The sequence below is a fragment of the Lampetra fluviatilis genome, chromosome 1 (assembly GCF_964198595.1).
Source record: "Lampetra fluviatilis chromosome 1, kcLamFluv1.1, whole genome shotgun sequence".
NCBI classification, from domain to species: domain Eukaryota; kingdom Metazoa; phylum Chordata; class Hyperoartia; order Petromyzontiformes; family Petromyzontidae; genus Lampetra; species Lampetra fluviatilis.
Genome location: NC_136275.1, coordinates 1,609,201 through 1,632,853, shown reverse-complemented (window position 1 = coordinate 1,632,853; position 23,653 = coordinate 1,609,201). Strand labels below are relative to the sequence as shown.

The window sequence follows — 23,653 nt, the reverse complement described above, 5'->3', positions numbered from 1 at the left end:
CACACATCTTCAGAACCATCTTATGGGACGTTCGCTTTGGTTCGGCAGTCCAAGGCTTGACGGAGGGCTTGGCCTCTTCCACGTCCACGACTTTGGCTGCCACTCACGGAGCGAGACGTTGGTTGCGCCCAAGGGATCGACCCAGAGGTTGCGGTCCTCTGTGCTGCCTCTGAATTCCGCTCGCCTGCCTACGCAGGCATGCCCGTGTGGCCTGCCTGTGCGCTGCTGCCCACTTGTGCATGACTGCCTGCCTGTTGTGACCACACCTTCGCTGCAGGGGTATACCCAGATACCTGACCTGGCCCGCTCTGTGGGTTGCGGCTGCCAGCCCCTCCACCTTCACTATTGAGTCTCTGCACCTCCATCCTTTCCTACCCAGAATGGCTCTCTCCTCACCCTTCTCTGATCTGCTCCTTTCTCTACAATCTCATTCCACCTCTCCCCAACCTCATTCATCCTTGCACCACTTTCTTTGGCTCTTGGTTTAAATTCCTTCCATGTGGCAGCACCTGATCTCTGGCATAACCGAGCAAAAATGTTTGGGGTCAAAACCTCACCATATTCTTGTCCTACTTTACATCACTTTTTGGATCTCAATTTCTATGGAAGTTGAACTTCATTCGCACCGTATGTAGCCAACCATGCTAATTGGAGGTGCCATTAGCACGTGTGTAGGTGCCAATTGATCACTGCTTTGCAGAATAAGTTGTACATGTGATGTGTTCCAGTAGCCGTTCTGTGCTAGTTATGCCACATCGAATCACGACATTCTGTACTTGACCATGTAGTTGTTTTTGGATTCGTTTTTTTGTGCCGTAACTACGGTAGGTGTTTTATGTCTCCATCTAAAATGAACATTTATTGCCCAGTGAGGTTTACCTGTGCCAAAATAAAACCTAAATGCATAAAAAGTAATAATCCAATTGCTGATTCAGCATCATGCTTGTTTGTGTTTGCAATAACAGTTTTTACACAACACGTACAAATTAATTTGTGTACTTTATTCAAAGAGTATGTTGTGCATGTATTCATAAACATAAGATCGAATTAAATGTGTTTAGTTTTCTAACCTATAAATGTCATATTGCGATATTGCATACCATGCGCGTATTTATCTGTTAAAGAAATAATTGCCTTAGCCCCTGAAACAAGAATCCTAAATTATAAATCACTGAAGCATGTATACTTTGAACTGTGGGAACTAAGTCCGAGCCTTAATAAACTGCTGTAGGGTAAAAACCACGTGAAATATGCAAACATGTTATGTTTTTACAGCAAGTACTCAAATTCGATAATGCGAGTAGAGTGTTGTAATGATTTGTATAGGTGTCCGAAGCTAATTGAAGAAAACATACAAGTGCATCGAATCTGCAAAGGCAATGTATCTGCACCTGATTTTAAAAGGAATTTGACACAAGTTATGACTACAAAGAAAAACCTAGGATAAATTCACTTATGATAACAGTCTTAACATTACCGGTATTTTTGGCAAAATTGCAACTTTTCAGCACATTCACTTATGGCAGCTGTTGTCTACAAAACCAGCAGTCTACTACTGCACTTTTATGAATCACACTACGTTACTTATTACCAGAGGTGTGGACTCGAGTCATGTGACTTGGACTCGAGTCAGACTCGAGTCATGAATTTGATGACTTGCGACTCGACTTGGACTTGCATAACAATGACTTTGTCCCACCTCTGAGATGTGGACTCGAGTCATGTGACTTGGACTCGAGTCAGACTCGAGTCATGAATTTGATGACTTGCGACTCGACTTGGACTTGCATAACAATGACTTTGTCCCACCTCTGCTTATTACTGTCAATTATTACGATGATCACGTGACATGTTTGCTCCCAAGCTGTAAGATGCTGTACAGGTTAAATCTGTTTCACCATTGGCTTGTGGACTGTACAGCCACTGCATAGTTAAGAGTAATCACAGCTTGCACAACAGTAATGTACTTAATCTAAATATCCTTATATCCAAAAAGAAATACATCAGTTATATGTGTGTGCGTGCTCAGCTTGACTACAACTGAGACCGCATCCTCGTGTTTCAGTCAAGCAAAGGTAAATTAAGTCATGCATATTCAGGTGACCAACACACGGTAGCCAATCTCCTTCATTACAATTTGAATTTTATGAGATGTTCGGGGAAGGCCTGGTTATCGTTAAAGATGACGAACATAGTTGGGTTGTTCATATTGTCCGTCACGCTGTCGTACAGCACGGAGTTCTGCTGGCCCTTGGTTGGAGGTTCGATCATGCCCTGTTTCCCCGTCGTGAAGTCACCGGTCAGCACCCGTGCCCGGTACATATATTTGCTGCCATCGCTCTCGGCTGGTGAATATGTCGGCTGTGCCGAGTAGCTAGCACTGACGGCAAAGTACACTCCATTCCCATAGCACGTGGCTAAAACGAGACGTAGAAAATGGGATTCAAAGATAACATTTGTCATATAGAATTATTCCAATACAGTATAAAACAATGCCGCAAAACTGTTTCACCCATTTGGTCTCTCATTTAGCCCTGCAAAGAGTTTGGCCGACATTCACATGGGCAACACAGTGCGTGGCACACTGCCATTAAATGTTGTGTCAGGCATAAACTTTATCGAACGTGTTAAGACTGCATTGCTACGAGGTGGGCCGTAGGTGACAGTACATATATACCCTATATGAATTTCACTGGTATCCCCATCTTATAAGTTGCATATCTCCAGGTGCATATACTCGATGTCCAGATGTCACAATGCAGAAGCCTCCTGGTCAAATGTCTTGAGACTCAATAAACATTCATATCCCCTTCTATCCCACATTTCACGTGCTTGTGCAATTGTCCACCTAGGGGTGGTGATATCAAAGATAATCGTGAAAATATCACTGGATGCAGTGGTGAGAGAACTAAACACTCACCATTTTTTCCACAGTAGCTTCTGTTGAATCCATTTGTGTTGACTGTATTACACGTGGTAAGTGCAGTTCCATGGAAGAGAATTCTTTCATTTAGCTGGGTGTTGGGTTTGTTTGCCTTATCCATCTCTTTCTTCTTTGTCATGTACAGTTGCCATAGCGAATGGTTCTGAATTTGAGTTATCTACAACAAAACAATACAAAAATGATGGCCATGGTATCTATAACTAGTGTGCTGTTCTAAGCCCATATTGGACATTCCAAATTCATGTACACGGGCGTGCAAGTGCACTGGATTTCTTAACACATTTTAAAGTGGGTGCAAAATGCAGCTTTCTGTTGTAAAAACAATGTAAATCCAAAAACATGAAGATTGTAACAGAGATACCTCTTTATAATACGACATACTTATTACTGTTATATTGGCTCTAATACATCTCCTGGCTCCTTAACACAAACCAAAAGCTGACCTCTTCAATCTGAAAGCCAGGCTGCTTGGAGAGGTTTCCCAGAGATTGTGTGAAGTCATTTGCAATGCTCCGATACTTATGTGACGTGGAATCCAGTGGCACAGACAGAAAGCGACCCTGTCCCAAGTCACTCGCGTCCACCCACTCAATGGGAATAACGTCTGAAGGCACAGGGAGATAAATTTGCACAAACATGTGATCCAGAGCGTATAAGATGGCGTTAGTGGATCAAACAGATCATCATTTCTGTGACACACCCAACCCATGGGGCCTGTGAACAACAGGACAGCAAGTGTGTGTTACTGATCTCATTCATGGAGGTTTTCTGGGTTTTCTCACGCATGCAAAATACACATTTAAATGTAATTGGCCAAGCATTCCAAATATGCCTCTTAACGTTTGGAGATTCATACCACATTCCCATAACCACATTAACGAGTCGCAAACCAGGCAAGTGGGCCTGGCCCAGATTCCCATGCTGCCCGAGCCAGCACCAACTAGGCCGTGTGGCCTTCTGCATGGATTGTTTTGTCAGGGTGACCTATTTATCTGGACTGCCCAATAAAACAGTTCTATATATCATAGGGTCAGCACAGACGAAGAATGCACTGTCAGTGGCTTCTCTCACTTAGGTCAACCTCAGAGCATGTTTTTTGGTGAAAAACAGCAGAAAATTACTGACAACAGGCAAAAAGGGTGGGGTAATCTAAATCATGTCATGGAAATGGCCTCCAAGGGAGGAGGCAAAGGGAGTGTCGGTCTGATTTCTAAACGTAGTTTCAGCAGGCATTTCTACGTGTGCTCTTCTGTATGATTAACTCATGTTGAAATAGCTTTGTCACAAGCAGGTGTTGTGGTCTTCACCATACCCAGTCTCTTTTGCCTCCAGTGCTTTTGTTTACACATGGCACCACTATAGGTTGGGGCACAGTGTGTGGGGAGGGATAATTCAACATAATACGTTCTTGGGCATTTTCAAGTTTATCAAATTAGGTTTTCCAAAGGAACTACACCCACAGTGTTTTGTTTAAAAGCATGCTATACCGTTACATAATCGTATCATTACCATAGACGTTTTATTTATAGCTACCTGTAAATCACTCTGGTGCATTTCCTCTTTTGCAAAGGGACTCCTGTATGTGAAAATGCAGAGTACAGGAGACCGAATAGAAACTTGCCCTGTGCACCAGCCCTGCCTGAACTCTCCCACACGCATGGCACGAGCTAGAGGTCACTTACCTTCGGCCTTCTTTCTCTTAATTTGGAGAGTTTTTCCATCCTTGGTTTTGTACACCTTTTCAGCGACACTGACATGACCTTCATGCTTCTCCTCTTCTATGGAAACCACACCCTGGTTCTTCTTTGACGCCTCCTCAATCAGAGCATTGTACTTTGGGTTGAAGGCAATGTACTGCTCGTCTCGGAGGAACATCCACTGCACGTTCTTTGCCAGCATCTCCTCCTGCTGAGCACGATCCCTCCTCTTCCTAGTGTCATTCACCATTTCGTGGAGCTTGATTAAGACTTGGCTCACATCAGTGATGTTGCCTTCGACGCTGATTGTGTCTTGTGCAGTAAAATGTATCAGCACTTGGTTTTGATCTTTTAGTAAAGATATGGCCTCGTGCTCCTCCTCTCCAAACTCTGCAATTATTTCATCGATGATTTGCTTGTTGCATCCTTCGGTCGTCAGCTTATCATCGATCTCATCAAGGACCTTGCTGTTGATCTTATCTGAAGCTGAGTAAACCTGGATGTGGACTTGCTTAATCCCCATGTTCGTCTGAGCAGTGTGGTTATCTTGCTCCTGCAGTTCACTTCCAACACTAAAATATGATTTGAATGTTCCTGTGGAATAAAAAATATTTGAAAAAAAGTGGTTTGTAAAAGGGAAGAAAAATTCATAAGCTTAGATTCTGTAACGCTTTCCAACATGCGTTTGTCCTCGGAAGCATTTAACTAGCTATCAATGTTAAGAGTTAACCCATGCGCCAGATGCACAGGAAGCAGTTCGTCCGTGGATATCGGTGAGACAAAGGGGGCACGCCTCGGCTGGCAGCGATGAGAAGATAAAGTGGGGTCCTCGCACTGTGTTGGTTCTCTATTGTTTGGGCGACTATTAATTTATCCTGTTTTCAACAGGGTAAGTTCTAAATAGCAACACAACTGTATACTAAACTGTGGTACATGTTGGATCACCTTTATGAGCGTTATCATGCACAGGCTGCAAGACAACACGTCTCAGATTGTGGTTCTGCCAAAAAAAGGCACCAGGGCGAGTGCTTGAAGCACTGCATTTGTCTCCAAGTTTTAGGCAACAGTTTTATGAATATGGTCAGTTTTTCCAAGTCCTTAATAACAAAACAACTTTATAGTAAAGTTTAATTCATATTGTATCATCTGAATAGGAGTAATCGTGCCCCCCCATCCCACGTTACAGACGGACAGAGCTAATGAATAAAGGCTTTAATCTCAAGTTGTTTTCATACAGTGTATTTGGACTGCCTCTTACTTTTCATTAATGAGAACAATCCTCTTTGCTGAGGACCGGGTTTCTTCAGTCGGTCCTGCAGCTCACGGTAGAAATCCTGAAGCATGTCCACCTCGAAAATGATGACTCTGACACATCGCAGCTTCTTGGGTCCCTTCTGAACTGAAAACTCGGCCACCGCATCCAAGATGGCCGAGGCAGAGTCTCGGGGCGAAAGGCGCCCACCACCTTAGAGACAGGCGGTGTGAGGGGCATCACTGAGCGGCCTTCAATTATTTACAATGTTTTTCAGAAAATAAAGTAATTACGCGTTGGAGTGATTCTTGACCTGGCTCGAGTAGCGAACGGCTACGGAAAATTACGCAAAGGGGCAGCGTAAAGTTACCCGAGATTCTGGACCAAAACTCGTGTCCCCACACACGCTCACTCTCACAAACATCCCTCTGTGTAGCCTTAATATGCTTTTGGGAGAAGTGCTGTTAGCGAGAAGCACCTAGGAAGTCCGGCACGGCATACGAGGAGGTGGGTGGCCAACACCACGCCCGGCCGCAATTGTTTCCCCCTTTGAAATGTTTACACATCACACCAGGTATTCATTTGAGGCGGAGTTAACCTATGGGAGGCCCAAGACCGGTTCAGATCGTCAATCGGGTCACCGGGTTCATAGCGCTGCATGCTAACCGCTGTGCCAAAGCTCCCCACACAGACTCATATGTATACATGTAGAATTTCTTTCGCACCATACATAGCCAACCACACTTATCCGAGGTGTGGGAGGATAACAAGCTAAACACAGACCCGGAGACACAGACACGAATACACTCATGCAGTTGGGCAAATTCTTGTCACGAATTTTGGCAGTGCCACTTGATTTCCTCGTTCTCGATAAGTATAAGCAAGGCATTGTGATTTCTCTCTCAGCTACAACGCATTCCCACCGACCCACCCGGGCCCACGGCGATTTTTGGTGTCCTCATAACTACTGCCAATTACCGCAAATTTACCGCAAGTACCACAAAGGCCCCCCACCGCAACCAGTCACCAAAGCTGTAACCCCCCCCACTCCCGCACCCTTCTCAAGCCTCCCACAAACTCTCCCCCGACTCGTCGCTGGCCTATTGCACTATTTCCCACACATGTGCCTGCATTTGTAATTGAACAATAACAACATTTTAACTGAAGAGCTCAGAGCAGAGGCAATTGTAACATCAGATAGCACGTAACAGCCTCACAGAACACAGGGAACATCCACGCCATACACAGCACACTGATCACATTCTCAAACGCTCTGACCTACTCACCTGTTCCTAGAGCCGGTACAGAGATGGAAATCATGCCCAGATCGTCGCAATGACCCAGGGCATTGAACAAGACCTGGCCGAGTTCTTCCCTGGAATTGTTGAATACAACGTGGACAATCTTCTTGCAAGGAAGATCCCCAGAGCCAGTCACTGCAAAACCCTCATTGATAACTGGAAACAAAAGACGAATACACGAGTGGCTCAACAATTGGCAAATTATCACAAGAAATAAAGCACACCAAAAGGAATAAAAGTATGAATTAGTTTAGCATATTACAATTAAAATGCATATATTGGGTGTGGTTGTGGCACAGGTGGTGCATCTGCCAGTCATCTCAGTCAATTCATGGCACCTGGATCCATCCCCTGACCTGCCAGTGAGCCTTTTGGCACTTTCCATGGCCTCGGAGTGCACCTGGCCTGACACAAGTGCCGTGGTGACATCGCCGCCACTTAGTGGCGAGTTTCAGCTGTTGCTGTTGTGGAGGTGTGTAATCTAACAACTTGGAGCTGGGGTTGGATTGCTCACACAGAATGACGCAAAATGTCTGACACATGCATAACTATGCAGTGCCTGCAGAAGACAGGAGTGCAAGTACAATATTTACCTGTCTGTGCAATGTTTAGGTACTCTCTGGTTCTTTCGGTAAAGTCACGTAGATAGAAAAAAAACACGACGTTTCGGTCGGACGTGAAGACGGATGCTTGTTGCGACCAAAACGTCGTATTTTCTTTTATCAGAATTTTTTTTATCTACGTGACTTTACCGAAGGAAACGGAGAGTATGGATTCCTGCAGTCACGAAAGCTTCAAATCAACAATGTTTAGGTGTTACAGTTAAGCGCGTATGGATTTTATATTGGCACTCCAGTTCTATGCTATGTTGCAAATTAAATAATGCATAAATGAGCCTAAACACATCTGATAGTGGTGTTTTTGCTGAATGTGAGATAAGTATTACATTACATACCTGTTTTCTTGCAGATAGATTGGATACGTGGGCCAGCAGCTTTCATGATCACAGAGGAGACACCTAAAGGGCAGGTGACAGGGTTTGACCACACAAGTACTGGTATGAAGTCAAAGTGTCTCCTTGCGCAATGCCAGTCACTGCATAAGACGATTGCTGTTGACTTCCCACAAACCCAGAGCGATACTTATTTTGTTGACCACATAGTATGTACTGTACTGTATGTATGTTGAACTTATTACATAGCCAACCGTGCTAATCGGAGGTGCGGGGGAATGACAACAAACGAAGCACATGTAGATGATAGGTTTCATTTTGGAATATAATTTTCCACCTTCCAATTGAGTCAGAACCATCGAGCAAAATGAAATGAATGTGGACACTAAACACCACTTATATGAATGTTTATTATTATTTTACTATTTATTGCATAACATTTTGGTATATGTATATGGTTTAAACTGTTTAACACGTAGGCTTACGCGACCAATATTAACCATAAGAGATTTTTGGGTAAAATCGCGTGAATAGAGATGTGTCGTTAAATCCACCACCACCTGACACAGCCAATTAGAATTGGCATGTTTAAGAATTGGCATGTTTTGTTTACGTAGCAAATCTTACTAATTGGTTGTGTCGGGCGGTGGCGGGTTTAACAACACATTTACATTTACCCGATCTAACCCAAAAACCTCTTATGAATATGGTTTAAACTGTTGGAAGCCTGGTTTGTTGAACACAAACATCACCATGTAAGCAGCAGAACCACTGTCCACTCATACATCGCACCAAACATAACAATGCGTGCGCCTCCCTCTGTATAAACCTCACAATAACTCAATTGCAAGCAGACTAGCTGTTTAAGCTCTTGTATTGCTGTTTGTACTGCCCACGATGGCATGACTTACACCAAACATGCCGTCTCTCACCTGAGCCATGGCTGAACTTCTCGTCGGTAGAGTTCACGATGGCATCCGTGCGTTCCTGCACGATGTTTCCCTGCTTCACCACCACCACCACCTTTCCAAACTTCATCTGCAGCGTCCCCAGACCCTCCTCCTTCAACTCAGAGTAAAAACCTATAATCAGTCCAACCAAACAGAACAAAATTACAACTTTATTCATCCTTCAATCACTGTAAGAGTAGTTTGCGGCACTAATGATGATAGTGGTGGCAAAGATGTTGATGTGGATGGGCTGACTGTCAGTACAGATGAGGTGACAGCGATTGCCACCTTATCTCAAATACACGACGGATATCATCGCGAGGCAGACTCACAGATCAGACTTATAGGAGAGGAAGACACTCACTGACAGATAATTAATGGTTACCAACTCTCAGGATATACTTGCTTCCGCTGAGCATTCAAACCCACATATAGAGAGGATCTTTGGCCCCTCGGACCTACCACCAAATCACCATGAATGCTCTCAATCTTGTCAGATCTAATATGCTGGGGATCAAGCCTGATTAGTGCTTGGATTGGTGACCACCAGTCACATCAGGTGATGTATACTGTACTTATGGTTGAGAGGGCGATAAGGTTCCAGATGGCAGTCCAGTAATGGGAGCGATGCAAAGTTTGATTTGATCAACTTGCCGAATTTGATCTATGCATTACAGCTGAGTCTTATCGCACGTATATGTGGCACTTCTCCAGGTTCTCTGGTTTCCTCCCACAAGCCACACATGCGTCAATGGAATTGGCCAAACATCCTAGTTCAGCCGGTCCTGAAAAACAATCTTGAGCCTTAGTGAGGCTTCCTTATACAAATAATTGACATTTTAATAGAACCTGGTGTGGTCAACATTCCCACTCTCTACACAAAACATTCACTCCCCTCATTCTCCTGTTTTACCATCATTTCCTTGGGGTTCTTTTGTGAACGAAGGTGAAGCATCGCTCCCTCCCCGAGCACCTCCTCTCCTCCCGTCAATGATTTCAAATTCTTCTTCATCTTCTCCTCTGCCACTGCCTTTCACTTCTTCTTCGCTTCCTCCTCCTCCTCCTCTAGCATCGTCCTCTCCTGTTGCTCCTCTTCTCTCATTTTCTGCTGTTCTTAGCTTCTGAAGTTCGTTGTGGAAAGCCTAGCAACAACCACATTTATATTTGCATTAATAAAATTAGACTCGTGTCGACAAAATCTAATAAGAACAGGACCCTGTGGGGTGGGCTGGTAGGACCGAACAATTGAATGGCTATAATAAAATGAAATAGCAAAAAATGGCCGCCAATAAGTGGATGCCCCGTGGCCCCGCCCTCCACCCGCGTAACCCCGCCCCGGCCACCCGTGGCCCCGCCCCATCTTGGTGTCCCCGCCCCCAGCTCGTTGCCCCGCCCCTTACCGCCGTAACCCCGCCCCAACCCGGCGTAGCCCCACCCTCCACCTCGTGCCCACGCCCCCTGCCGCCGTTGCCCCGCCCAGCCCCGCATAGCCCCGCCCCCTGCCACTGTAGCCCCGCCCAATACACCCCGAGCGGGGGAGAGATTCCCAGGCCTGGCTCGGCTGTAGAGCCGCCGAAGAGGGGGGGGCGGGTAGGGAGTTGTTTTTAATGTAAAAGCTTTAAATTTAAATGTTTCTATTAAAAAACATCAGGGAATGTAACATTGTTAAACATTAACTCCCTTTCACACACACGGGGGAACTATACGAAGGGAGAGCTTGAGGCCTAGGTCTAGGCTTTAGGCCTAGCTGTAGGCCTTAGGCCGCCGTGAGTTAATTGTTAATATAAATGTTTTAATTATTTATGTAAAAGCTTTAAATGTAGATGTTGCTATTAAAAAACATCAGGGAATGTAACATTGTTAAACATTAACTCCCTTTCACACACACGGGGGAACTATACGAAGGGAGAGTTTGAGGCCTAGGTCTAGGCTTTAGGCCTAGCTGTAGGCCTTAGGCCGCCGTGAGTTAATTGTTAATATAAATGTTTTAATTATTTATGTAAAAGCTTTAAATGTAAATGTTTCTATTTAAAAACATCAGGGAATGTAACATTGTTAAACATTAACTTCCTTTCACACACGCGGGGTTACGATACGAAGGGAGAGTTTCAGGCCTAGGTCTCGGTTTTTGTAGGGTCATGCCAAGTGTTTGCAGTAGGGGGCGATGTTGCTACACGGACGGACGATATAATCTATTGGTGGCTGGTCCACTTCGTTCCTACCAGTATAATGGTATAGTAAAGCAGTGCACTCACTAGGAAAATCACTAGATGATTAGTATCGGCTGCATGAGCTATAGTGTGGTGGGACTGCCATCACACTGTTTTTAAATACTTTAAAACGTAGTTTGACTTTTTTTTTTAACTGCTTTTTCTGTTTAGTTTGTTGTCCTTCCAGCACACCTCCGATTAGCAGTTGGCTACGTACGATTTGAAAGAAGTTCAACATACATACATACAAACATCCTCGAAGAAGCAATTTTCCAGACTGCATTAAGGCTTCAGCAGGGCTCAAGAAAAGGTTCTTCACCTCATATGAAAATCATTCAACTCTCAACGAAGTTTTTAAATATAAGAACTCACTGCGAATGTTGCATCATCCTTCCCGTACACCATTAGCCGAACATTCTGAAGCCGAGTGGTAGGGTTCTGTTTGCTGAACTCCACAAATTCATCGAGCATTAACTTGGCCGTGATGGGCTTGGGAAAGTTCAAGTTGCCAGTGCCGATGGCCGGAAAGGAGATGCTTTGGTGGTTTGATGATTGAGCCATCTTCAGGCAAGTTGACACGATTTGGCTCAAAACCTTGTGAGGGAAAAAGATCACATGTAAAAGTTTAACCCCACCGGCCAATATGTACCATTAACTCGATTCAATGGACGATTGTAGCTTAGAAATTGTTACCGTTCTTTTGAAACGTGCGTCCCAGGAAAAGCATGTTTATATTCCCCCCTCATGTTCAAACCAACCAACCAGACGGGCCAAATTACAGTGCGTTGTTCTAAGGAAGTATCTCCAGTTGCACTTAAGTGGATAACACATCAGAGTAAATTCTTACATAGCCCACTCTAACAAGAGTGATTGATCAAGGTAAAACATACACCATGACCGAAACAGTGAAAAGGGACCTTCAACAAGTCGCAAATTGACAGAGGCCTGTAAATTATTACTTTCGTTTTAGATCCATAGATACAGTAACACCTCATTATTTCGGTATTTGATCATTCATAATTGGGGATAATTCAGCACCGCTGCGCTTTCGGCATATGTACAGTGTTGGTAATTCGCCATGAGCCGAATTACCATACCGAATGGTCCAATTTTGGCATATACGTGGAGCGAGGTCACGCACCATGGCCAAAACAATCACTCAGTCTAGTGGCGGTGCGTGTGGTGAGCGTGAGTGCTGACCTGTTGCTTTGGACTTTACCTTGTTTGTGCACTGTGTGCACGCCAACCCTCCCATAAATACCGTCTACACCTACATCAAGAAGTAATATAAAGGGACTTAAGTATAAATCCCTTAGTTTGCGAGACAAATTCAAAGTTTTGGAGATAATTGAAGCAAGTGTGTCAATGGTTACTGATGGAAAATGTGACTTTTTTAGGAAAATATTTTTTGGAAAACAAATTTGTGCATTTTACCATAATGTGTCAGACAAGTACCCTACAACAAAATAATGATGCAATTTATAACGCACGCAATATTTTACAGACATACACGAGTGTGACTTTTATGCATGGAGCGTTCTTACAAGCGAAAACTAAATGTGTCCTTGTGTAGTTTGGACGTGTTATCAGTGTGAAGGAGAACTCTGAAGTTTAAATATGTTTATGTATATAAGGATGAAATTCATTCGGCAAAACCGTAATACTGAAAGCGTGATTATAGAGTTTTATAAACCTAGCTCAACATTCGAATTAGAATTACAAACAAATCCAAATTTCAATGATAGTATGTTGTACAATACCATACATTAAAAAAAGGTGTTCTTATATTGCATGTATTTTATGGTTATTAAAATCTTATTACAGCCTGCCTAACATGATACAATTCAAAAACGACACGTAAAGAAAGCCAAGCTGCTTTGGAAGTGGGACCTGCTTCCTCAGGAGTTGCTTAGCATGCCGAGGGTGAAATCTTTTTCGATGCTTAGCACATGTGGACACATCATATGACAAAATGTGTTGAACATTTCCGTTGGAGATCTTAATGGCGATATTTGGTACTATTACAACATTATCGTCACCTTATATGAATATTTAAATGATGGATTATGATCAAAAACTAAAAATATATGACCATACCTTCTCAGTTCCTCCACCTTCTTTCCAGCTACAACACACAGTGTGGTAGATCTCTCTACATGCCAACTTGCAGCCCTTGGTTTTCACTTTCAAGATGTTTCCAACTCCCAGGGACCCTCCTCCTGATCCATCATCCGTGAGCTCCTGCAGCCGTGGGCCAGCTTTCCGAAGAAGAGCTGCAGAAACTGCTCCTCTGGTCAAGTCCAGATCATTGGCAACCGTGTTCACAATGACGTCCACCTGTACCGAACAGCGTCATCGCAATCGTTAAACCTACAGACATCGCTCTGCCGGTCCAACGAGACCTAAAAGAATCCCCACCCCATAGGCCGAAATCCAGGAAACTTTTCCGGATGCGTGCCTCTGCTCTAGCAGCCAAAAATAAAAACATCGGCCTGCACTGGATGGATTCGTGGGTGGCTATGGACTTGGCAAACAAGAACCTCATTAAGGACCCAACTGTGGAAGTGCTGGGTCCCATGACAATTATGGTTCACTCTAAACCACAGTCGATAGCTACATGGGAAATGCTCGTCCAACTTCGACAATTGGAAGATCAAAGAATTGCCGCACTGTGAGTATGGTAAAGTCCAAACCATCAAAGACATCACCGACGAATGCCACCGTGCATGTACATCTTGGCGGTGTTGCTGCAATCCATACAGAGTCTACTGCCTCCTTGGGTTGGTAAACAAATGTTGCCATTCAACTTTACAACATTTAAAAAGGGTTGCTTTTCCATTCTGCCATACGAAAGAACAAAAAGAACCTCCATGACGAATCTGGTTGCAGGAGTATAGGATGGCCCGGTGACTGCATGGACACTTTGTGCAAACAACAGCTGTGGAATTTATTCCGTAAAACTTACTTCTTCCTCTTCCAGATTCCCCTTGACCAGATGTATCTGCAGGCCCTCTTGTGTGTGGTATTCATTGGGGTTGGGTGGTTGTGTTGTCTTTTTGAACGTTTGTAATTTAGCAGTTTCCTGTTGAATATAGTACATTTAACTAAATCACACATTAAAACAAAAAATATAGTGAATAAAATATAATTGCTGTTACCTCGCAGTGTCATAACTGAATTTTATTGCACCAACAAAGTTGATACGAGATTACACTGAGGATTTCCCCGTGCAGTAGTGTGCCTGCACACATGGCACATTTGGCTGTAGCAGCTGTTGTATTAATCTCTGCATTGCCCATTCTGACCCTTAATAGTGCTTTCACAACAGCATCCACAGCACCGGCATTCCTCGAATTTCAAACAGCACCGTTCTTACCTCTTTTCTCTGCGGTGGACTAGTCCGGGCTTTCTCTTTGACACTTCTGTCCTGCCTTTCACTGCTGTGCCATCTCCCAGGCTCAAATGAGTTCGTCACGTGGGAGGCGTTGGTTCCATGCTGGGAAAATGACGATCCGGCAACGGCACGGTCCTGCTGCTCAAATGTGTTTTCGAAGGCCAGCTGCATTTGATCCACTGTGACACTGTCATTGTTAATCAGCTGGATGGACCCGAGGGAGGTCGGGCGATATGCAGGATCTTCACAAAAATCTCGAACAGCCGACATGATTGTACTACAGCACAGGGGCAAAGGGAATCCAAAGATTCCAGAACTTATGGCCGGTATGGCAATAGATGTAAAGTTATTTTGCGCTGCAAGCAAGAGACTAAGCTCCACAGCTTCCTTCAGCAGCGCCTTTTTAATACGAGACCGAGAGGCATCCCATCGAGGGCCAATGGCATGAATCACGGCCCTGCATGGCAGGCTCCCTGGTCCCGTCATCACTGCCTGACCTTCCTGGAAAGGACCATCATTAAGCCTCACCTTCCTGTTGCTTTCATCCTGAAGGTCTTGCCCACCTGCTTTCAGCAGGTCCTTTGCCAGCCCACCGACATGCCGCAAGTCCCCATTGGCAGCATTGACCACCACATCTACAGGGTGATACTGTAGGTGTCCCTTCAGTACTGACACCGTTATTCCACACAAGGAGGTTTCACAAACCACATGAGCCTTGGCGTTTTTCTGAGGTGCCGTATCCTCGTGATCTCGGGGCTGGTTGAGGAGGATTATGCACTTCTCTGTCGACTCCAACACTCCCAAAAAAAGTTTGCCTCGCCCGTGCAAAAAGCTGGCACAACCTGGCTTTTGAATGGTCCTCTCTTGACGCTTGATGTTTTTGGACATGTCTCCTATCAGTTCTATAATTCCATCTTTGTGTTTTGTTTGTGTGGCGATTGTAAAGCCATTTCTATCATTGTCTAGTTCTATTTTAGTGCCATTTGGCAGCATGCTTTCCATGTCCCCATGTGTTTTGAGGTATTGTAGGACTCCCTTAGATTTTATGGCAATAAAAAATTCAAGTGCTGCATTCATGTCCATTAACTCTTCTACTTGTTTAGCAACACGCTGGATAACATCTTTATAGCCAGTTATGAGTACCTCACTCCCACTGGTCCACTTCATTTGGAACTTGGCGTCAGTTTCGATTTCACTACATTCTTGAGATGCTGTCAGCTCTTCCTGGAATTCTTCCCACTCCTTTACATTCTGATTCATGTCAAACCCTTTCATTGCCTTCACTTTCACCTCCACAAAGGTCATGTTCAGAAGATCCTCTGCTTTGCTCAGATCATCTTCATTCGCACCAACAATCATGATGTCATTTCCCCTTTCTGAGATGGATGCATCTATGCCATTTTGGCTGAAGGTGTTTTTTATGAAAGCATCACGGTTCAGCTGTAACACAAAGGCTTTAAGTTCTTCAGAGATTAACCAGGGCTTCTCACTGCACTGCAGCATCATTTGCAGGATTTTGCTCTCAGCTGCTAAGGAGTCATCCTTTGGGCCTTCCACGGTGATCAACCTCTTTTTGACATTAACGTGAAAATCTACTTCAGGAAAGTCATTCTGCAAACGCTTTTTAAAGTTGGGCATCAAATGAACAAGTGTCTGTTTGACATTCACTTCCCCCCGTCGTAATTGTTTTATTTTTTTAAGGTCCTTAACAACATGTTCTACATCCACTTTCTGACCTATTATGCTTATTTTAGTTTGTTGTTTGTCCGGTATAATCTGCACACAATTATTCTGACCTGTAGAAAGCTTTGCCACAAGTTCATCAAATACATTCGCATGGATGGTTTCAGAGTAATGCATATATCTTTCAAAAAAATGTGTAAACTCATTGGAGATGGATTTTGACCATTTGCTTCTCAGCATGAAATTGGCTTTTTGGCTATCGGCAAAGGCAGGTGAAACCTTCATGACGTCCTGCGTGGCCCCACTTGGCCACTTGAAGGTGGCCATGTGATTATTTAGAAACTCTTGCAGCTGCTGAGATTGCTCTGGTCGCGCTGTAATGAACTCCATCAGCACGGGATCCACTTTTAGGTGCTGAGGCTCAGGTGCCTTGAAGCTCCCTTCATCCCAGGAAAGCAGCGCCAACCCATGCGCCTCGTAATAGCGGTGTGCTGTGACGATCATCTCTTTCAAAAGCAGCTCGCTCTTCAACACTTTCTCAACATCTGTAATACCAAAGAGGAATGATGTATTAGTAGTTTTGTTCAAAATAACGTACATTTATAAAAAAAAATATTTGGAATAAAAATGCCAATGTACCTAAAAATGAAGTGTATAGGATGATTATTAGGCCAGGGACAGAGATGGGAATGCCGAGATGGATTTTTAGAGTAAGTAGAAGGGATCACGTAAGAAACGCAGAAGTGGGATGATAAGCGAAAGTAGTGTCGAGAGAGAAGATGAGTGAGAAGAGCTGGAGATGGTTCGGAAATGTCACCAGAAAGTCGTAAAATTACGTAAGAAAGAACACTAGAGCATGCAAAACTACTGTGGAGATTGAAGACCGTGGAGAAAGAGGACTCAAAAAGAGGATCCCATCGAGCAAGCGGACCCCACCTCGTGAGACAAATCCTCGGAAGAAGTGGAGGCAGGAAATCATTAAGCAGATTCGGAAGATCAACTCCGGCACCACAGCCCAATGTAGAAAATTGGCAAACTCTGCTCCGGCACCGAGGACTCGGGGCCGGCTCCAGAGTGGCAGTCTGGCCAACCCTCCCCTCTATATACATCTCAACAATGGAGAGCCTCTGTCCATCACCACCTTACCCTCATTGCTCTGGAGACGGACGACCGCCGCGCTGCATCCAGCCCTGAACTCCACCTCTTTCACTTTGACGGCAGGCCCACTCCTGCTCTCCAGGTAAAGCTCCAGGTAGTCCCTGCTCACGCCCTCAGGCAGATCCTCCAGCAGCACGCTGCTGGTGAGCGGCAGCTGCTCCGCCTTGATACTCATACCGGATAAGGGCTTCATGCAGCAGCGACCTATGACGGCTTGTGTGTCTGTGAAGTGACCAGTAATTTTGTTAAAATTACAGCATTTAAAAAAAAAATAGTCTCCACGAATAAAATTTGGATTTACATTGCAAAAGGTTTAAATTTAACTGCTTCTCAAGATGATATGCACAACATAAATCAGTTGCAAAATTAAATATTGATCTAACCCCCAGAATACAAAAGTTCACAAAGGAATGATAAACACCACACAACACACCATCTGCACAGAGATAACTTGTGGTAAAAAAAATGGTCCACTAACCAGCACGGTTTGTCACTTACTAGCTGACTCATGCCAATTTGTAACCGTGCAGAACTTCACTGGTGTGGCTTATGAATACATACACGCTAAGTAATAACACTGAAATGTCACCTGTGTCGGAGGAGAACGATACCACTCTGCAGGAGTCGTCGTCTGTATAGTTGATGCAAAAGTCGTCGGTGCCACTGCAGGTCTCCACGTAGAGGTTGAGGAGGTTGCTATCCGCCTGCTGCGCGAAGCCTCGCAGCAGCACCCTGCGTGGATCAGGCTCCAGCACTTGGACCACGTGCTCCACTCGGGGCTTCTCCACAAACTCCGAGCACACCAGCGGCTTTTCGGAAAACGTGTGTTTGGGGCGTGACAGGACTCGCCTGGCCACTGCTCAGCCACCAACAACAACAAGATCAGCACCATTCAACTCCGCCATGACAATAAAGTGTTGGGCAACTGTGACATGTAGGAGGATGCACAAACTAAAACCAGCTAGGACATCATTAAGCATGCAATTCGATGCACAGCTTGGCAGATAACACAGCCAATTCATTGCTCACCCGATTAATATGGCTTTGCAACATTAAAAGCATGTGCCAAGATTATTTTCTATTGCTGTGTAGCTCAGAAGAGCTCTTCAAATGTAAACTACCCCAAGACTCCTACATCATCTATATATATAAACACCCAGGTCTGTCACCCAGGGTGGAAAATGACTGAACATATTTACAGTTTTTGAGGTCTTTTAAAAATCTTGGAATTTAGTTGCATTATTGTGTAAAACACCACACCCACAATGTGAAATGCAGCCCAGTGCTATTGTAAAACAGTTTCAAAGGTTACCTGCTGGATCTGCAAAAGTAATGATCCAGTACTGTTCCCTGTCCTCCACCTTTGTGACCTCTCCTCCTCCAGATCGTTGCTCGTTTTCAAAGTACATAGCCACAGTGGTCGAGTCCAGGGAGTCCACCTTGTCGACTCTAATGGTCGAGTTACCCTCAGGATCCTCTTCCTTTCCCCCATGTGATGCTGCACAATGGAGCATCACATCAGCCATTTTAATTGGTCTGTATGAGGTAACAGCAGGAGTGACCCATCCACGTAACATTACACCTGCTCTCAGGCAGATATTGATATTTAAGTGTAAATTTAACATTTAAATCCACTTTATAAGCAAATAAATGACAATTTACTTTCGTGTAACTTTTTTTTACAATAAAAACATCACAAGTGTTTATCAAGTGGATGAATATATACATCACAATTAAAATGTCATGGCCTTATTAAGTAATGTACTACGACAAAATATGTCACGCGTGCAGACTAACACGCTTTTCTGGTAAACTCACCGACTGGCAGCGCTGCAGTCACTGTCTTGGCAGGACTTTGCCCAGGAGTTCCATCGGGCCTTCCCTATCAAGAAATGTACACGAGTGCATTGACACAAGCACAACATGACCATGGCACACTACTCGATGAAATTCTGGGTTAAAGTTTTTCTGTGATGAAACTGGATTATCATGTGTCGTTAGCCTGGTCACCTATGATTGGACCAAAAAACATAATGAAATTAGATTGTGTGCTTAATTTGGCAAACTTCCAGCTCTTGACAATTCAAAATATTTGTTCAATTGCCATTTGACAAACATGTAGTATCTTTGTAGCAGGGCAGATGGCAAGGTACTGCCCCCTAATATGGATACGGTCAGTGGAAGATATTTTAGAAGGCATTTTGTGACATCTCTTTTTGCAGACCATTCTTCGACACAAGGTGGCACACTGCTCTGCGATAGAACCAACTAGACTGTGTCTCACGACTTGACACCAATCAGAACACAAATGGTGAAAAGGCGAATTATTTTGACAAAAAGACAATGACATATCGCCAATACATTGTTGGAAACGCACGCCTCTGGTGTGCAGTAAATATTTTGAAGAACATTTATTCATTGCCACTGACGCTGAGCTGCCCACCGTGTCGCGTCCGGTGACTCTCGTCGGTGTGGTGCCTCCTACTCCCAGAGGAGATTCCTTGACTTCTCCAATGGAGCGAGACACCTCCAGCTCACACTGCTGATGGTTGATCTCCAGGACGTGCTTCTGCACATTCAGCACCCGCTCCAGCACTGCGCACACGGCAGCGAGTCAAACAAGTATTGTGGCATTCTTTAATTTGGACGAACAGACAAATTACAGTCTTTGTGTAATTTACGTGGTGTTCAAGTTTCAAGTGAATGTAGTTTAACCAGATAATAAATCAAGAGACCAGGATCATCTCATGGACTTGCAAACTCAATTTCCCTGCACAAGAATACGGGGTATAAACCGTGTGGGTTGACGAGGGATGCCACTCGTCCACTGAATGTCCCCCCTGGCGTGGCACGTGTCAGGGGTCGATGTCGGGGCCTCACCGCCCTCCTGCTTGAAGCGAAGTCGTGCCCGGCCACCGGGCAGCAGCGCCAGCTCTTCGCATTCCCCACCACCCGACAGCTTCTTGCTCTGGAAGTACTTCTGAAGCTTCGTCACCACCACTCTGTCGTCCGCAGGGACAGCGGGGAGGCCCTTCACCTCCAAATAGGCCATCACGGTCAGGCCTGCAGCACTGCGGGGGTTAGAGGGACAGCCAGAGAGGGAAGGGGGAGCAGGGCAGAGCAGAGCGCAATGATTACTACAGCTCGGAGAGACCCCTGCTATTGTATCCTGGTGTTCTTTAACTCATTTTTCAGAGGCAGGGGAGCCACATTTGCCGATAAGACGACATCAGTGTGAGGGCCGCCACACCGATTCCAAGGGGTGTTTCACTCTGTGCATATTCTTCTTCTTGGTTCTTTCGGTAAAGTCACGTAGAAGGGAAATAAAATAATACAAATAAAACATAATAAAATACAATTCTCTCTGTGTGCGCACTAAAGGCCACCTCCAGGGGCCGCCAGTGACCCGCGGGCCTTGCAATGAAGGGCATTGCTGTACCCTGTCCTGACCAGACCGTGACCTGACCAAACGTGATTTTAACCCAGCCCAGACTAAGCTAATCTGGCCTCACCCGGCACCGACCTGACCCCTGCCCGAACACCACCTCGCCTCATCAACAGATATAACCCAAACCTGGTTCTCACAGAACCCAGCCACGATGTGTGTGTGTGTGCACCGAGTCTCCACTTGGCTTAGCCTGACACAAACATCACAGGACCTTTCCTAACACAAACCTTTACCAAACCTTTGCTGACACAAACCTTCACCAAAACTTTCATGACACGAACCTTCACTGAACCTTTCCTGACACGAACCTTCACCAGACCATTCCTCACACAAACCTTCACCAGAGTATTTCCTCACACAAACCTCACCAAACCATTCCTGACACAAACCTTCACCAGACCATTCCTGACACGAACCTTCACCAGACCTTTCCTCACACAAACCTTCACCAAACCTTTCCTCACACAAACCTTCACCAGACCTTTCCTCACACGAACCTTCACCAAACCTTTCCTCACACGAACCTTCACCAGACCTTTCCTCACACGAACCTTCACCAGACCTTTCCTCACACAAACCTTCACCAAACCTTTCCTCACACAAACCTTCACCAAACCTTTCCTCACACAAACCTTCACCAAACCTTTCCTCACACAAACCTTCACCAAACCTTTCCTCACACAAACCTTCACCAAACCTTTCCTCACACAAACCTTCACCAGAAACTTTCCTCAAACAAACCTTCACCAAACCTTTCCTCACACAAACCTCACCAAACCGTTCCTCACACAAACATCACCAAACCTTTCCTCACACAAACCTTCACCAGACCTTTCCTCACACAAACCTTCACCAAACCTTTCCTTACAGGAACCTTCACCAAACCTTTCCTCACAAACCAGTGGCGACTCCTCCAGCCCCTACAGTCTCCATTCCCCAATCTCTCCTCTCTCTCCACCCCCCGGCTCGCTCGTCCACTCTGCACAACAACAACCTCCTGCAGTCCTGCTGCTGTGTGACCGCCTTCAACACCCCGTACTCCTCTGCCTCTGTGTGTGTCCCTTGCATGTACGCGTGTCGATATGTCTGTGTCTGTAGCCCGTCGTCTCTGTCCCTCTCGCCTCGCCTCTGAGCTCCACTGCGCATTTCTCTCTCTCGCGATTTCCGTGTTTGTGAAGCTGTCTGCCCGTAGTGTTGCGTCTGCGCCTTGCACTATCGTCTTGTCTGCGAGCCTGTAATTACCGTGTGTCCGTCTGCCTGTAATTACCATGTGTCCGTCTGCCTGTAATTACCGTGAGACTGTCTGTCTCTTCGTGTCTATTTGCGTGTCCGTGTTTCCGTCTGTCCCTACATCCAACTTTTCATGAAGTCTGGTTTCCGTGTCCGTCTGTGTTGTTTTCCGTCTCTTGATGTGTCTCTCTGTTTCTGTGTGTCTCCGTCTGTGGTTCTGTCTGTCTCTGTGTGTCCCCGTGTCCCCCTCTACCTTCCCCGTGTGTCCGCGTCTACCCACCACGCTCACCACCACCCCGCTCACCCCCAGCACCACGCTCACCCCCAGCACCACCAGGCTCCGCGCGTCTGCCCCCGTGGACCGCTCTGCCGCCCTCCGCCTCGCCACTGCAACAAGTTGCGGCAACCGCAGGCCGACCGACCCCCACCACCACCACCCCCACCACCACCACCCGCACGACGAGACCGGCGACGTCGCACGGACGAGAAGAGAAGGAGGAAGAGTAGGCAGTGGTTTCGGTTTCGTCATCGCTGGAAATCCCCGCTTCCTCATCCGCCCCTCGGCGTGGCGAGGCCCCTGGCGCGCACTCCTCACGCCGCCCGCATCGGCGCTCGAACCCCCGAACCCCCGAACCAAGGCGGGAACCACCACGCCCGGGGGGGGGGGCTCCTCGGAGGAGGGGGGGAGGGGGGTGAAGGGGGGAGGGGGGGTGAAGGGGGGGAGGGGGTGGTGAGGAGGGGGAGGGGGGGTGATGAGGGGGGGGATGATGAGGGGGGGGGTGATGAGGGGGGGGTGAGGGGGGTGATGAGGGGGGGAGGTGATGAGGAGGGGGGTGATGGGGGGGGGGTGATGAGGGGGGGGTGATGAGGGGGGGGATGATGAGGGGGGGGGTGATGAGGGGGGGGTGAGGGGGGGTGATGAGGGGGGGGTGATGAGGAGGGGGGTGATGGGGGGGGGGGTGATGAGGGGGGGATGATGAGGGGGGGGGTGATGAGGGGGGGGTGAGGGGGCGATGAAAGGGGGTGAGGAGGGGGTGAGGGGATGAGGGGGGTGAGGAGGAGCCGCGAACTTGCAGGCAGCAGTCACGCGAGCCGTGCCGGATGGAGCGGTGGGTAGGAGATGTCAACTACCTCGCCTGGTAGGCAGGAGATTGTGGGTTCTATCCCGAGTGTCTCTCATTATCATCACAGTGGGTAGGAGATGTCAACTACCTCGCCTGGTAGGCAGGAGATTGTGGGTTCTATCCCGACCCAGACAACGCCTGCTGCTGCTGCTGTCTATTTGTAGTTTGCGTGTCTCTCTCTCCTTGATTGTGTGTTTTTTTCCTCAGGGTCATCCGGTTTTCCCCCTCCACATTTAGAAATGTGCATTGAGAGTATTTGGCTGCTATAAATGTGCATATGATAAGCCACTTCGTTGGGCTATCATGTGGC

At 46.1% G+C, this 23,653-nt stretch overlaps 1 protein-coding gene across 4 annotated transcripts; it reads right to left on the bottom strand.

The window, feature by feature from the left end:
* Positions 1 to 990: 990 nt before the first annotated feature.
* On the bottom strand, positions 991 to 22,659 carry LOC144949399 (protein mono-ADP-ribosyltransferase PARP14-like). 4 transcript variants are annotated; one of them, XM_078879524.1, is made up of 20 exons: positions 22,554 to 22,659; positions 20,422 to 20,612; positions 19,985 to 20,136; positions 19,360 to 19,423; positions 18,854 to 19,039; positions 18,131 to 18,397; positions 17,530 to 17,763; positions 14,683 to 16,928; positions 14,272 to 14,388; positions 13,404 to 13,643; positions 11,679 to 11,900; positions 10,010 to 10,238; positions 9,079 to 9,228; positions 8,150 to 8,212; positions 7,180 to 7,350; positions 5,900 to 6,106; positions 4,627 to 5,235; positions 3,388 to 3,548; positions 2,921 to 3,101; positions 991 to 2,417 (listed from the first exon to the last, which is right to left on the bottom strand). In XM_078879524.1, exons 2-20 carry the CDS (start codon positions 20,591 to 20,593, stop codon positions 2,131 to 2,133), a joined length of 5,958 nt encoding a protein of 1,985 aa, XP_078735650.1. In that variant the 5' UTR covers positions 20,594 to 20,612; positions 22,554 to 22,659; the 3' UTR covers positions 991 to 2,130. The 4 variants fall into 4 exon arrangements, with proteins under 4 accessions (XP_078735650.1, XP_078735513.1, XP_078735733.1 ...); XM_078879387.1 differs by having other exon boundaries at positions 22,542 to 22,644; XM_078879607.1 differs by having other exon boundaries at positions 5,900 to 6,082; positions 22,542 to 22,644.
* Between the last annotated feature and the right edge of the window lie 994 nt (positions 22,660 to 23,653).